This window comes from Peromyscus leucopus, chromosome X (assembly GCF_004664715.2).
Source record: "Peromyscus leucopus breed LL Stock chromosome X, UCI_PerLeu_2.1, whole genome shotgun sequence".
NCBI classification, from domain to species: Eukaryota; Metazoa; Chordata; class Mammalia; order Rodentia; family Cricetidae; genus Peromyscus; species Peromyscus leucopus.
In genome coordinates, this window is record NC_051083.1 from 32,631,677 (window position 1) to 32,648,739 (window position 17,063).

General features: G+C 43.2%; 1 protein-coding gene across 1 annotated transcript; it reads right to left on the reverse strand.

The window, feature by feature from the left end:
- Positions 1–7,185: 7,185 nt before the first annotated feature.
- On the reverse strand, positions 7,186–10,090 carry LOC114695803 (kelch repeat and BTB domain-containing protein 2-like). Its single transcript, XM_037199026.1, is given in 2 exon segments — positions 7,186–9,377; positions 9,379–10,090. Coding segments are annotated over 2 exon segments (1,872 nt in total). The 5' UTR covers positions 9,754–10,090; the 3' UTR covers positions 7,186–7,880.
- Between the last annotated feature and the right edge of the window lie 6,973 nt (positions 10,091–17,063).

Here is a 17,063-nt window from a genome sequence, read left to right on the forward strand (position 1 = left end):
TATAGTATATACATGTTAGAACTGTGATTTTACATTAATATAAATATACATAGAGGGTTGAAATAAAAAATATGTCAAAACTGGCCAGCCCTAGTGGTACAGGCCTGAAATCTCAGCTACTCAGAAGGCTAAAGCAAGAAGATCAAAAATTAAGGTCTGCCTGAAGTAAAGTTCAAGGCCAGCCTGGCCAACTTAATAAGGCCATGTTTCAAAATAAAAAAGTAAAACAAGCTGGGCTTGGTGGCTCACGCCTTTAATTCCAGCACTCAGGAGGCAGAGGCAGGCGGATCTCTGTGAGTTCAAGTCCAGCCTGGTCTACAGAGCGAGATCCACAACAGCTATGGCTGTTACAGAGAGAAACCCTGTCATGACCCCCCCTCCACCCCCAAAAAAGTAAAACAAAGGTTGTGGATATAGCTTAACCTAGGATGTGTGTGACTGGTTCAATCCTCAGTATCATTCCCCAGAAGGCAAAGCTGTAACCTTTTAAATTAATATGTTTATAAGAATGTGACTACAACAGACAAATTAACATGACATAAAGAAAATTGTGGATTAGATGCTATAGTTTGCTACCAAGATCTCCCCTTAAAGCCCAAAACCCACCCAGAAGCTTCTGTGAGAGCTGATAGAACTCTGCCAATTGCCCTTAGCTAAAAAAGCTGCCCTATACAAGGTTACATCTACATGACAGGGGTGGGGGGTAGGACTCAGCTGCCCTTTTCAGAGTCCCTAGGATTTGAGATAAAGCCTTTCTTGCAACTGCACCATAGCTGAGACCTTCCCAGGTATGAAACTTGTTGCTTTATTATGAGATCATCATTCTACTAGAGTTCCTTCCTGCTTCATGATTGCTGTGGGATGTCTTTTTGTATGCTGTGACTATGTGTTACTCCCATTGGCTAATAAAGTTGCATTGGCCTATGGCAGGCAGGATGGAGCAGGTGGAAATAAGAGAGATAGTGAGGAGAAGGAGAGTGAGAACTGCTAGCATGAGAAAGCAAATGTAAAGTACCAGTAAGCCACAAGCCACAAGGCAATGTATAGGTTTATAGAAAATTTAAGATTTAACTACTAGAAAACATACATATATTTGAAAATAATATAAGCCTCTGTGTGTTTATTTGGGTCTGAGCAGTTGCAGGACTGGATTGGACACAGGAAAATTTCTGACTACAATTGGCAAGCTGGTAAGTGTGTGTATGTGGACACTTGGATTCTCAGGCCTATAGCTTGCCAATTGGTAACAGATTTTTTAATCATTACTCTTTGCAAATGTCATACATCTATAAAATGTATGATGATCATCTCTGCCTCCCATATTTTTAGTTCTGTAAGCTAGATTAGAAAATGTTTTTGTTGAAATCACAGTGTAATAAATATTGAAGATCTGTAAACAGAACATAATGCAAAGTTTATGAATGTGAGAAGGCTCTGTTTATAATATGTTTTTTTCTGTCCTGATTCTTTAGAAGTTTTTCCTTTTTTAAATTAATTATATTTGTTCCAACACCTTCTACACTCATGGACTGGAAAAAATAATACTATAAAAATGTCCATCCTACCAAAAGCAATCTACAAATTCAACACAATCCCAACAAAATTCCAGGTCCATTATTCATAGACATAGAAAAACAATGTTAAATTTTACATGAAAGTGAATAAGACCAAAAATAGCCTAGCAATTCTCAACAGAAAGAATAATGTAGGATGTATCACCATATCTGGTTTGAAATTATACTACAGAATAGTAGTAATAAAACTAGCATGATACTGTCACAAAACAGCCCATAGATATACAAAGATGCCAAAAAATACATTGGAGAAATGACAGTGGCTTTACCAAATGATGCTTGGAAACCTTGATATCAACAAGCAAAAGAACAAAATAAGATCCCTGTCTCTCACAGAAAATTCAACTCCAAACAGATCAAGAACCTCAATATGGCCGGATGGTACTCTGGGGAGGCAGAAGCAGGCAGATCTCTGTGATTTCAAGACCTATATTTCAAGGTCTATAGAGCAAGTTCCAGGACAGGCAGGACTGTTACACAGAAAAAGAAACTCTGTCTCAGAAAACCAAAAGAACCTCAGTATAAGACCAAATCAAATACCTCCTGAAACTCATAAAAGAAAAAGTAGGAAGTACAGAAGTACACTTCAATGCATAGATATAAGTAATGACTTTCTGAACAGGACTGCTCCAATAGTATTGGAAATAAGGCTAATGATTGACGAAGTCTCATGGAGCTGACAAGCTTCTATACAGCATTTTTAAAAACCCTGTAATTCTAGTGAAGAGGTAGCCTACAGAGTGAGAAGAAAACTTTGCCAGCTCTACATCTGACAGAGGATTAGTGTTCAGAATATACAAAATATTAAACATCGGTTGTCTTACTTTGCTTTCTATTGCTGTGGTAAAACACCACAGCTAAAAGGAAGTTGGGGAGGAAAGGGTTGATTTCACCTTGCAGTTCATGAAGATAAGTCGGAGCAGGAAGTTGAGGCAGGAACCTGGAGACAGGAATTGAAGCAGGTGCCATAGGGGGTGTTGCTTACTGGCTTGTTCTCCATGGCTTTATCAACCTGCTTTCTTACACAATTTAGGACCACATGCTTGGCACCACCCACAGGGTGCGATGCCCTCCCTCCACCTTCAATCTTTAACCACGAAAATGTCCCCAAAGACTTGCCTACAGGCTAATCTAATGGAGGCATTGTCTCACCTGAAGATTTCTGTTTCCACATGAACATAGTTTGTGTTCACTTGTCAAAACACAAAACAAAACAACAAACAAATAATCAGCACACCAACAAAACAAACAATCCATTTTATTTTTTTTATTATTCTTCTCTCATATATTACATTCCAACCACAGTTTCCCCTCCCTTCCCCCAGTCTCCTCCATCTCCCTTTCCCCAGATCCATGCTATATTCATCTACCCTTAGAAAAGAGAAGACCTCCCAGGGACATAACATGCTACAGTAAGATGAGGCCCATACCATCACATAAAGACTGGACAAGGCAACCCAGTAGGAGGAAAAGGGTCCCATAATAGGCAAAAGAGTCAGAGACCACCACCACCCCTCTCCCTCTATTAGGAATCCCACAAGAACATCAAGCTATTCAGCCATAACATATATGCAGAAGACCTTAGTCAGACTCCTATAAGGCTCCCTGATCTCTGCGAGCCTCCATGAGTCCCAGTGAATTGATTCTGTGGGCCATGTTTTCTTGGTGTCTCTGATCCCTCTGGTTCTTGCAATCCTTCCTCTCCTTCCTCCATAGGACTCCCTGAGCTTTGCCTAATGTTTGGCTATGGGACTCTGTGTCTGCTCTGTGGTAGTGTGAATATAATTTGCCCCCATAAGCTCAAAGGAAATGGCACCATTAGGAGTTGTGGCCTTGTTGGAGTAGGTATAGTATTGTTGGAGGAAGTGTGTCACTGTGGGGGCAGGCTTTGAGGTCTCAGATATGCTCAAGCCATGCCCAGTATCCCAGACCACTTCCTGTTGCTTGCTGATAAAGATGTAGGACTCTCAGCTCCAGCACCATGTTTGCCTACACACCATTATGTCCCACCACGATGATAATGGACTGAACCTCTGAAGTGTAAATGAGCCACAAACTCAAATAAATGTTTTCCTTTATAAGAGTTACCATGGTCATGGTGTCTCTTCACAATAGAACCCCTAACTAGGACATGTTCCCATGGTTGCTGGATGAAGTTTCTCTGGTCTCTTTAATGAGGATTCTGCTAGGCTCTGAAACAACCCAATTTTTTTTTCATGGACTACTGTTTTTAGAGAACTTGGCAAAAGTTTTGGAGAAAAACAAAAAGGACAAATGGCTAGCGAATGCTTTGAAGTGTTAGATATCATTAACCATCAGGGAAATCGAAATTAAAACTACTGTACAATTCCGTCTTGCCCAGTCAGACTGGTCATCATCAACAACACCAATAACACACGTGCTCGTGTGGATGTGCTGAAAACAGAACCCTTATATGTTGATGTAAACTAGTGCAGCCACTTTGAAAATCATTCTGGAGGGTTCTCAAATATGCTACAATTAAAACCATCAAATTGACTTGAACCAGAAGGAGTAAGAGTTGCAAATAGTGGTGAGGTGTCAAGGGGGAAGACTGGGAATAAGAAAATAAAGAGGATAGAAAGAAATCTGGGACCAGGGCGGTCTTGCATAACCAGATGGCTTCTGCCAGGTGAATTTATTAAGAAGTACAGCATCTTGTGTACAATTTGCAGATGTAAAATGGGACAGTCAGCAGAAATCTATAATGCAATGGGATGAAAGCAGCAGGAAGCTGACCAAGCAATGTTGCACAGAGGAACAAAGGATATCTCAAGTGCTTCACAAACTGAGTACTCAGCAGCCTTAAGACTGACAACACTAGTCTCTTCAGAGAGGAAAAGGCAGATTCCCAGGAATAGTAACCTTAACTTCTTCAAGGTCCTAACACCAAACCCAGACCGCACCTTGCCAAATCTGCCCCTGGGCAAGGACACAGAAGAAGCATTCCATTCTCTTACCCTTTCATCAGGGCACATTGTCAAAGGACTATATCATATTACAGAAATACCTACACATCTAAGTTCATTTCTGTGATATTCTCAATAAATCAAGGAAAGGGAATCAATCTAGATGTCCATCAGCTGATGAATGAATAATGAAAATAACACGGTTCATATACAGGATGGAATTTTATTCAGCTATAAATGAAAATGAAATGTGCAGAGAAGTGGGTGAAAATAGAAAAATTATGCTAAAAGAGGTAACCCAGGCTTAGAAGGAAAAATATTACACACTCTCTTTCATATGCAGATCCTAGCTTTTACTCTTTACTTCTGTTTGTTTGACATGGAGTACCTGTGGAATCCAGAAACCTAGAAGGGGACAACAGGTGGGTACCTTAAAGGAGATAAATAGTAAAACATAGATTAAAAGGAAAGTAAGGAGGGGAAATTCTAGGCATGGAAATGTTTGGGTAGGGAGAGAAGTAGAAAAGAACAGACTGGGGAGCTGAGGGTACAGGAATGGAGGAGATGGTGAACAGAGATGGAGAGGATTAACCAGGACAAAGGGAGTAGAAAGAAGCCATTTGGAGGTCTGCTATCTTGTAACCCAAATAAAATACACAAAAGACGGATTGAAGGGCAGTCCCCTGAATGGCTGGATAGTGCTGCTTCTAGAAGCAGTAGGTTACTGGACATAGTCTACAGCTGTAGATATGAGACACTTCCACAAGAGTTGGTTCCCTTATTTCTTTGTTAAGTTTCTGTCTGGCAGACCTGTCCATTGGTAAGAGTGTGATGTTGAAGTCCCCCACTACTAGTGTATGGGGTTTGATGTGTGATTTAAGCTTTAGTAATGTTTCTTTTACAAATGTGGGTGCCCTTTTATTTGGGGCATAAATGTTCAGAATTGAGACGTCATCTTGATGAATCTTTCCTGTGATAAATATGTAATGTCCTTCCTAATCTCTTTCAACTGATTTTAGTTTGAAGTCTATTTTTATTAGATATTAGAATAGCTACACCAGCTTGCTTCTTAAGTCCATTTGATTGAAAAGTCTTTTCTCAGCCTTTTACTCTGAGGTAGTTTCTGTCTTTGAAGTTAAGGTGTGTTTCTTGTATGCAGCAGAAGGATGGATCCTGTTTTTGTATCCATTCTGTTAGCCTGTGTCTTTTTATAGCCAAATTGAGACCATTGATATTAATGGATATTAATAACCAGTGATTGTTAATTCCTGTTATTTTTTGGTGGTAATGTTGTATGATTCCCTTCTTTGGTATTTGTTGCTGTGGGATTATCTATTGCCTGTGTTTTCATTGGTGTATCTAACTTCCTTAGGTTGGCTTTTTTCTTCTAATGCTTTCTGTAGGGCTAGATTTGTGGATAGGTATTGTTTAAATCTGGTTTTTATCATGGAATATAATATGAGGGGGGTAATGGAAGGCAAGGAATGGGGCATGAGAACATAAGGAAATGGGAGGTTTGAGCTGGAACAGGGACATAATGGAAGATCAAAGGAAGAAATTTCATGATAAATGAAGACATAGTGGGAATAGGGAGAAACAGAATGCTAGGGAAGTTCCCAAGGATCCCCAAGGATGACCCCAGCTTAGACTACTAGCAATAGTGGAGAGGGTCCCTGAACTGGTCTATCCTGTCATCATAGAGCCTTCATCCAGTTACTGATGGAAGCAGATGCAGAGATCCACAGCCGGGGGCTAGGCCGAGCTCCAGGAGTCCAATTGATGAGAGAGAGAGGAGGGATTCTATGAACAAGGGACATTGAGATCATGATGGGAAAATTTACAGAAATGACCTGCCAAATGAGTGGAAACCCATGAACTGTGGACCAATACTGTGGAGTCCCCATGGGACTGGACTAGGTCCTCTGGATACTCGAGACAGTTGTTCAGCTTGAACAATTTGGGGGGGCCCAGGAAGAGGGATCAGGCTTTTTGGAGCCTAGTGCCTATGGTGAGACACTTTGCACAGCCTTGGTGCAGGGAGGAGGGGCTTGGACCTGCCTCAACTGAATGTACCAAGCTGTGCTGACTCCCCATGGGAGACCTTGCCTTGGAGGAAGTGGGAATGGGGGGAGGGCTTGGGGAGAGGCTGGGGATGGGAGAACAGAGGAGGGGGGATCTGTGGGTGGTATGTAAAATAAATAGAAAAAAATTTTAATAATAATTTTTTTTTACTGATTATATACAATTTATTTAATAAATTAATGTCATTCAAAATACAGTGCCAGAGCATTATGCAGTTGAACATGCCAGCAATGTTTGTCATGAGGCACCTGTGCTCACGTTGCATTGGTGGTGCCCCACAGCTGCTAGTGGTTCCTGGGATTAATGCCAGAGCAGGGCTAGTGTCTGCTCTCCTGCACAGTCAGTGCAGGCGATTCCTGCACGGTCCACCTTCCTACCCCTACACCCCCAAACATACACACATCAGGTTAAAAAACACACCTAATAGATACCTACACACAATCACTCTACAGTAATGCTCGTTATTAAATTAAGATGTAATGACCTGGTTAATCCACTCTAAATCTTTGAAGATGGGGAACTACATCAGCAGCAGGTGGTTATATGCATGAGCCAACTTAATGTAATATAGAAAGTGGAGACATTTACGGGTTAAAGCTCCACACAGACCCGCACAATGAGGGACTAGCAATTCATTTGCAAGCCCAGCAACTTAAGTCCACACCTGGTAAGTGACCAGCTGACTGGACAACCTGTATTCTAGATAGACAAGTGGAAGTCAGTGGGAAGGGAAGACATGCACCTAGTAGATAGTGAGACTGATCCTGCAGTCACAGCTTTCCCTGTGTAACACCGGAGACACATAGGAGATCTTCCTCAACAACAGTATAGGATTTCAAAGACATTTCTATACTGACATGAACATTAGTGTTAAGTGCAGCTGAATTATGCTAGAAAAACTATATTCCAGGACTTTAGAAGTACGGGAATTCAATACATACACTAAAATAATCTCAGCACAATTTTGGTATACCACACTAGGAATAGGAAGTAACTTTTAAAAGTGAACTTCTGGACTGTACATACACAGGGCTAACAATGTTAGATAATCCAGACTCTTATGTTCACATGACACACATAAAAGTTTCTCAATTATCAAATAACCTATTTCATATTACAGAAGCATATCTTTCTGTCTGACACACTGATATATATTATACTGATGCAAATATTAAGTAGGCCATAAAAATAAAATGTATCAAAGATAGATTTGTTTATGTACTCATACTCAGTCCTTTTGTATCCTCTGGTGTAACAAAGGATATCACAAGTCCTGCACGTGCACTCCCTCACCCCCCTATACAGGGGGAAGGGCAACCATTTCTCCATTCAGTTCAAACTCCTCTGTTCCATCTGGTGAAAAAAGGTAAGTTGGTGGCTTCCATGGAGATTCTTCAAGACAAGATGGATAAAGTTTCCCCACAGTGCATCGAAAGTCTCTCCCCAGGTCCCACAGCACATGTTCAGATATGTGCTGCCGCAGAGACCACCGATCAAGTTCCAAATCATACTGGTAGGTGACGTATTTAGCGCGTTCATTTAAGTGGGTTTCTCGCATAAACACACAGAGAGAATTTGAGATCACAACAGCTCTAACACAGGGATCAGAGTACCTTTTAGCGGGAATGTTGGCTGCCATTTTCCATTCATTTTTATTCACATCATAAATTTCCACAATTACTGAAGACCCATCTACAGTGTCAGAGGGAAGTCTTATGCCAGTATTGGTAGCAATATGCAACCCTCCAATATAGAAAATTTTATGGCCAAAAGCTGCAGCTGAAGCAAAAGATCTGCTAGTCTGCCTCATGGCCATTTCTACCCATGAGTCAGATCTCGGAAAGTAACAGTACATGAGGTTTAATGTCATCACATAAATGCAGTCATGAACCACAACGGCCGCACTCCACTGCCAAGCACAAGGTAGAGGGCTCACCATTGTCCACTCATCCTTCTCCGTGTCATATCTCTCTACAGTCCTCCGATTAAGTTCTCCACCAACACTGTCTCCTCCAATTGCATAGATGTAGCCTTCACAGCAAACCAAAGATGGCTTCACATGGACGAAGAGCATTGGCGTCTTTGGAAACCAGGTATTTTGTTGTGCATCAAACCAGTAAAAGCAATTCACAGTTCTGAAGGCGGTCTGCAGTTTGCTTGTCTTACTGTGATTTGATTTTGTGTTTTTCAGGGGCACTTGGCCCCCTGCTATGTAAATATCATTATCAGGGGTTACAACTGTCCCAACCTTATGCAAATCAGCTGGCGGGCTACATAACTTGTAAACCTTTTCTGCCTGGGGGCTATAACAGACAGAAGAGTAAAGACTACAAGGGTTTTCTGATGATGCTTCGATGAAAATCAGCATCTCCTCCTTTGTCATCCCAAGCCTTGGTTTGAAAAACTTGGGCATGGACTTATAAAGACCTTGAACCACAACAGACTTATCGTTGGGTGGGAGACCTTGGAACCAAGCTCTCTGTGTGACTTCTGAAAGTGCATCAATTCTGATTTGGCTAAGAACCGAAGACAAATACTGGGATCGTGACTCTGTGTTATACTCTAGCCACAGCATTGCAGCTTCGCGAACTGTTTCTTCCTTTTCTACATTTAAGTTGTCACTACTGAGAATGTCAACCAGTAGATCATGGGACAGTTGCCTGAATGCTTCCTGGTGGTACACAGCGGTGAACTTGTGCTCCACCATTCTTTTAGCGCTTTGCCTTAATTCTTCACAACTGAAGAGATCAGCAAAACTCAGCAACCGAACACAGTTCTCTGCATTAATTTTTTTTAATTAAATATTCTCGACAACGCTGTAACACATCTTCTACCTGTAGGAAGCAAGCTGTTTCATAGAGCTGCTCTACAGTGCTGTCATTGACCGCCAAGTTCCCCGTGTATGCATAGGTTATTATCATCTGCAAGGCGGCAGCATCCACGTTCCTCAGGTGTACATGTGTCTGCTTGCTTTCACTTAGTCCACTCATGAACATGGCCCTGAAATAGGAGCTACATGTTGCAAGAATCATCTTATGACAAGGGAATTCAGTGCCCTCAACAATTAACACTATGTCAGTAAACAACTGCTGTTCGTAAAACAATTTCAACTGTTCCAATAAGGACACAGCATATTCGGTATTGATCTGCCTTTCCTCTTGAGTGGACATGACTGTATTCCATTAATATCTCGCAGAACAGATTAGAAAAGTCCGTCTTGATGGAAGGTCAAATGAATACTTCAGAAATAAAGGAGTCCACTTGCTGTTATCTGTAGCATTCAGAACCAGAACTGACACAATCGTGGAGTATCTTGTTACAGGCGTACAGTCTTTGCTAGGTCATCCTGTGCTAGAGTTTTTCAACAGGTTCTCCAGACATCCTGCTCAAATCTGCAACTATGCAGCTCATGAATAAAAGGGAAAAATTCAGGAGGTAGATTTTGTTGCAACATCTTATGTTCAGTAAGTTTTCTGCAGAACGCGCCGCTCCGCCAGGCTGCACTCGCGCGGCCGCACGCACGGCAGGGGCGTGGCGCTGCCGGGACCCGGGCCGCTCGCTCCCGCTCCCGCCCCCGCTTCCGCGGGCCTCCTGGGTTAGGCCATCAAGGCCTCTGGCCCGCGTCTGCGCCCGCGCCCTGGCCCGCTCCGCCGGCTCCCGGGTGCCCGCGGCCGGAACCCGACTTCATCTGGCTCACCGCGCCCTTTTCCTTGGGCCCCACCGGCAAAAATTTCTTTCTTTTTCTTTTTTCTTTTTTGGTTTTTCAAGACAGGGTTTCTCTGTGTAGCTTTGCGCCTTTCCTGGGACTCACTTGGTAGCCCAGGCTGGCCTCGAACTCACAGAGATCCGCCTGGCTCTGCTTCCCAAGTGCTGGGATTAAAGGCGTGCGCCACCACCGCCCGGCTAAAATTTTTTTAAAAAAGAGTTGGGAAGGGAGGTCTCAGAGCACCGCCCCAAATAATACAAGCTTTTGTGACTCTCCTTGGTTGTCCTGCTGATCTGGAGGATAAGATCCTATTTGCAGAAGACACCATACACCTCAAATGCAAAGTAGAGGAAAAGCAAGCTGCAACCAAACTAGAAGCATCCTCCATGATGGCTAGCATTCAGAGTGCCAGATTCCCCATGCTAGCTAGTGTTCATAACTCCAGAGGGTGCTATGGGGGCTGGCTGGGGAGAAAAGACATCATTGACCTTGCCCAACTGTGAACCATCTGAACCAGAAAGTCAATCTTCCAGGCAAGATGTATTCACCTGCTACAAAAATGCTTGCCTGTCATCCCCATATGCAACTCCCCTCTGATTGGATGTGACAATCAACCTGGCCTGAGGAGGTGCTAGGCCTAGGTGGAGAATCTATTACTGTTGTGTAACTAAATTATTATAGCTTTTCTTTTTACGCTCATACTTTCAGTCAGATGCTTAAACTTAACAACATAGTTAGTTATTCATGGAACCTAGTATCAGTCCTGTACTGCAAAAATGTCTCTACATTATTTCTTCCTTCCACAGACATTATCTGTCACTTAAGTAAACCAACAATTAGGTTGAAAACACAAGGGCTAATAAAGCGAAGTGGTATCCTCTAAGATGTAAAATGTATTTCAAGGGAATTTACTCTTAAGAGATCTACTTACAAACACACTTAGGTAGTGTTTAAGCAGCAGCATTTTCAAAGTGCCAACATACTTCGGAAATGGGGTATGGTACAGATGTAAAGTCACAGTTGTTTCCTGGAGTTGGGTTGAATTGTCCTGTTGAAATGAATGGAAAGCTGTAATTATCTGGAATGGATATCTCAGTTAAGCAAGGAGTATATACAGGAGTAATTATAGGTGTGTGTGTGTGTGTGTGTGTGTGTAGGTGTGTGTGTGTGTGTGTGTGTGTGTGTGTGTGTATTCATGTTTACACACATAGGGAAAAGGAAACCTGCCCTTGCGTCTATCTTGAAAGGTGGAATTTCCTTTAACTAGATATCTGAAATAGCTTTGACTTTAAAAAAGAAAGGAAGGAAGGAAGGAAGGAAGGAAGGAAGGAAGGAAGGAAGGAAGGAGAGAGAGAGAGAAAAAAGAAAGAAAGAAAGAAAGAAAGAAAGAAAGAAAGAAAGAAAGAAAGAAAGAAAGAAAGAAAGAAATGTCACAGGCTCACAGGCTTACAGGCTCTCAGTAATTTAAAAAGCAAGGAACTCCAAGGGTCGGATGACTAGGAATAAGCAGTAAGCAGTCAGGGAAGTCCACTCCCCTAAATAGAACCTTTAGAGGTTTCAGACCTCCCTTTCCAAGCCCTGTCTGGATACACAAGTTCACCCTGAATGAATCACTGTGACTGATGGAAGGAAGACTCATACACTCTCTGCAGTTAGAGGAAAAACACTTGCCACTGCAGTGGTCAGCCCCAATTGTCTCTGGATTACAAACCCCAGTCACGCTGCACGTGTCAACATATCGAGCATAGCCCAGGAAGTGCTCAAGCTACTGCAATCAGTGCCTTTGAAAGACTCTTCACTGATTCAAATAAGAAGTCCATTTTGTGGAGGCTGGGGCGATTGTCCAGTGGGTAAAAGTGTTTCTTAAGGTAAAAGGACCTGAGTTCAATGCCTCAGAACCCACATAAAAGCTGGGCACTTGTTGGCAGAGGCTGTTGGAGTCTGAGATCTTACTGGTCATCCCGTCTAGCCAAAATGGTGAACTAAAGCTTCAGTAAGAGATCCTGTCTCAAAAGATTCTTTTCCCGATTGATTGTTTTCTAAAAAGAGAGAAAGGAAGAGCATAGAGTTGGGTAGATGGGGAGGTAGGGAGGACCTGAGTGGAGTTGGGGGAGAGGAAACCGTGATAAGAATATATTGTATGAAAAAAACTTCAATTAAAAATATAAAGTGGAGAAGTAATCAAGAAAGTATTTTTTTTACAGTCTCTGGCCTTTACATGTACCCTCACAAGTGAGTACATCAGCATGCGCATACACACACACACACACACACACACACACACACACACACACATATATATATAAAGAACTCAAGAAACTAGACATCATAACACAAAACAATCCAATTAAAAATGGGCTACAGAGGTAAACAGAATTCTCAACAGAAGAATCTCAAATGGCCGAAAGACATTTAAGAAATTGCTCAACATCCTTAATCATCAGAGAAATGCAAATCAAAATGACTCTGAGATACCATCTTACACCTGTCAGAATGGCTAAGATCAAAAACACTGAAGACACCTTATGCTGGAGAGGATGTGGAGCAAGGGGAACACTCCTCCATTGTTGGTGGGAGTGCAAACTTGTACAGCCACTTTGGAAATCAATATGGCGCTTTCTTAGAAAATTGGGAATTGGGCTGGAGAAATGGCTCAGAGGTTAAGAGCACCAACTGCTCTTCCAGAGGTCCCAAGTTCAATTCCCAGCACCCACATGGTGACTCACAACCATCTGCAATGAGGTCTGGCACCCTCTTCTGTATACATAATAAATAAATAAATCTTTAAAAAAAGAAAATTGGCAATCAACCTCCCTCAAGACCCAGCTATACCACTCTTGGGCATATACCCAAGAAATGCTCAATCTTACCACAAGGACACCTGCTCAACTATGTTCATAGCAGCATTATTTGTAATAACCAGAACCTGGAAACAACATAGATGCCCCTCAACTGAAGAATGGATAAAGAAAATGTGGTACATACATACAATGTAGTACTATTCAGCAGTAAAAAACAATGACATCATGAAATTTGCAGGCAAATGGATAGAACTAGAAAATATCATCCTGAGTGAGGTAACCCAGACTCAGAAGGACAAACATAGTATGTACTCACTCATAAGTGCATACTAGTGTAAAGCAAAGGATAACCAGACTACAATCCACAGCTCCAGAGAAGCTAGCTAACAAGGAGGACCCTAATGAGGACACACGGATTGCCCTGGAAAGGTGAAATTGATGAGATCTACATGAGCAAACTGGGGGTGAGAGGGTGTTGTGCCAACGTTGCAAGAACTCCGAGCAAGACCACCACAGAGCTGATAACCAATGCAAAATACACAGGGGTTTATTAATAACAAGCAAGCCCCGGCTTGGTCCATGTCCAACACTCCGATGCAGCAGGTGGAGGACGATGGCCCTGAGCCCTCAGAGTGAGGAGTTTTTAAAGGGAAAAACCACAAGCAGGGTGGTACAAGCCTTTGCATCATATGATTGGGTGAGGGTATGTAACCTTTGAATTTATTGGTTGGGGGTTACAGTTATCATTTTAGGGCAGACCTAGAGAAGTCCCAGGCTTTGTCCTTGAGGTGCCATGGAGGCTGGCTGGCCTAGCACGTATTGACTGTGTGGGCTGACTCAGTAGCCTAGGCTTTGTCCTTGTCTTATGAACATAGCTCTATGTTTGTGAGGGGTCCCAGACAGTAAACAATTGACTGAACCTTGAGCAGTCAGAGTACATGCAGAAAGGGAGCTACTGCAGGAACTATGTCTTTTGTTCACGGCCCTCCCAGAGACTGCTTGTTCAAGTCTCAGGAAACTGAAATTGAGGCTTGATCTCAGTGAGAAGACTGAGCAGCCTGTTATGGCATCTGCTTGGTCCTTTCAGGGGGCCAATTGAGGGTAGGGGATGGGAGATGAGAAGATAGGGAATGGGATGGTTGAACTGGAACAGGGACAGAGTGGGAGAGCAGTGAACAAGATAACTTGATAGAGGGATAATTGTTCTTATTGTACACAGTCTTGCTATGTTAAAGTTAAAACCTTTCATTTTTGTTTAGGCAAAAGGGGGGAAATGTTGTGGAATATTATTTTTGAATATTTGCATTTTTTCCTACTGCTTTTGTTAACAATGCAAAATGGGTTACATTTGTTTGATTAAATAAAATTAACCTGGGAGCAGGATGCTGAGTCAGCAAGTAGCTGACAGGAAGTAGTAGGGAGGAACCACTTGTAGCTAAGGTTCTCTTAAGTAGGGACTAAGCAGAAGAATGGTTTTTTTTTGTTTTGTTTTGTTTTCTTTTTTTTAGAAGATGCCAGCAAAAGGAGAAGGTTAGATACTTGCTATTCAGCCTCTCTGAGCAAGCAGAATTCTACTTCAACCTTTGAATCCTGAGTTCTTTGGAGGAATAAAATCCAGATAAAGTTTCCCTTGATAGCTTTGAAAGAGTTGGTGCCTAGGGGAATGGAATACTTGCAGGTCTAACTGCTGCTGGTAGCACTGGAGTTGCAGTCTCTGATTAGGACAGCCACTACTTAAGGGCAGCCACTGTACATAATAAAAAAACAGTTAACAACACCATGGCCACTATGGCAGCTCAGGTCACCCAGATTAGCATGGCCCTGGAAGCAGCATGACTCTTGGACACCAACATGATCTCAGGTGGCTGACCAGACCCAGGCATCCGCATGACCTTTGATGGTAACAGGCGCCATGGACATCAACACAGACCCCTGGCTGCAGTGAGGGCACAGATCCAGACAAGGCCCTTAGCTGCAGCTCAGGTCTGGATGTCACCATGGTTCTGTGTGACAGCACAGATCAGCATGGTCCCAGTGGCAGCATGGCCCTCAGAAACCAACATGGGCTCACGTGGCTGAACTGACCCAGGCATCTGAGCAGCCTTTGGTTACAACATGGGCCTTGGATGTTAACACAGACTACTCAGATCAGCATGGCACAGCTGCAGCATGGCTCTTGTACACCAATATGGCCTCAGGAGGCAGACTAGACCCTGGGAATCCCTATGGCCTTTGGTGGTAACAGAAGCCAAGGACATCAACTCAGACCCTGGTTGAAATAGGGTCACAGACCAAGACATGGCCCTCAGCTGCAGCTTGGTCCTGGAAGTTACCATGGTACCAGGTGTAAAAGTAGGCCACTCAGATTGGTCAGGGCCCTACAGTGACATGGCCCTCCAACACTTGCATGGCCACAGGTGACAGCCCAGACACTGTGCATCCTGTGGCCTTTGGTGGCAACATGGGCCACTAATGTTAACACAGACCCCAGCTGTGGTAGTACCATGGACCCAGACTTGGCCCTTGGCAGCAGCCTAGGCCCAGACATCCCCATGGCCCAGAGTGGCAAGCAAGCTAGCCATATCACCCTGCTACTCACTGCCTTCACTTGTCTTTTCTACCTCTTTCCACAGCACATGGACTGTGGTGATATTTTATTTATATGTTAATAAATAAAGTTTGCCTGGAGATCAAAGGTCATAGCCAGCCATAAAGAGAAGTCAGGCAGCGGTAACCCATGCCCTTAATCCAATCATATGGCAGGCAGAGTCTCTGTGTGTTCAAGGACACAGCCAAGCATGGTGACACATGCCTTTAATCCCAGTACCAACCATAGAGACCTGGAGGTCTGTATAGACAGGCAGTGATGAGAAAGTGAGGTGGCTAGGCTAAGAGCCAATGAGAAGGCAGAACAGCAAGGCAATAAAGATGCAGGTTAGACAAGAAGAAGCTGGTTCTCTTTGGGGAAGCTACAGAGGCATGGTGAGTAAGGTTAGCTGGTGGCTATCAATATTTCTCTGATCTCTACAGCTTTCACCCCTGTCTTTGGCTCTGTGTTTCTTATTTAATAAGACTGTTTAGAAATTCATCTACAATGAATCATTCTGCTTCTCTTTCTCTCTCACTTCTCCAGCACACATTTGCTCACCATAATGGCACCCTCCTGCCTAGTGCCCTGGTGGGCCTATGAATGTCTTCAGCCAGTCCAGGCCTTGAGAAGCCAGGTTGGCCTGTAGGTGGCTTCCACCCTCCTGAGCTGAGTGGCATCAGGCAAGTCTGGGGATGTCTTTGTGCCAGACCAAACCTTGAAACCCAGGCTGGCCTGTGGGTGGCTTCTACCTACCTGAGCCAAGTGGTATTTAGCAGGTCTGTGGATCTTCATTATTTTTTTAACAATGCTAGTCCCACTTCATCAAACTCCCTGAGGTCAAATCTGTGTATTTATCCAAGATTGCTGATGCATCACACATGTGTTGAAACCCTAGGTTTCAAGGTGATGGGTATTAGGAGGTGGACTTTTGGGGAATGGTTAGGTCATGAAGGTAGAGTGTTCATGAATGGGGTTAGTGCCCTTAAAAAAGAGATGCCAGCAGGGTGGTGGTGACACATGCCTTTAATCCCAGCACTCAGGAGGCATATCCAGGCTGATATCTGTGAGTTCGAGGCCAGCCTGGTATACAGAGCAAGATTCAGGACAGGCACCAAAACTATCCAAAGAAGCCCTGTCTTGAAAAAACAAAGAGAGAGAGAGAAAGAGAGAGAGGAGGGAGGAGGAGGGAGGGAGAGAGAGAGAAACCAACAGACATAATGGCACATACCTGTAATTCTAGCATAGGAAAGGCTAAAGGTGAAGGATGGCAAGGTCAGGGCCAGTCTGTGCTACTTAGTGAAAACTTGTAGAACTTGTCTCAAAAAACTGAGAAAGCCAGGCATGGCAGTGCATTGCCTTTAATCCCAGCAACCAGGAGACAGA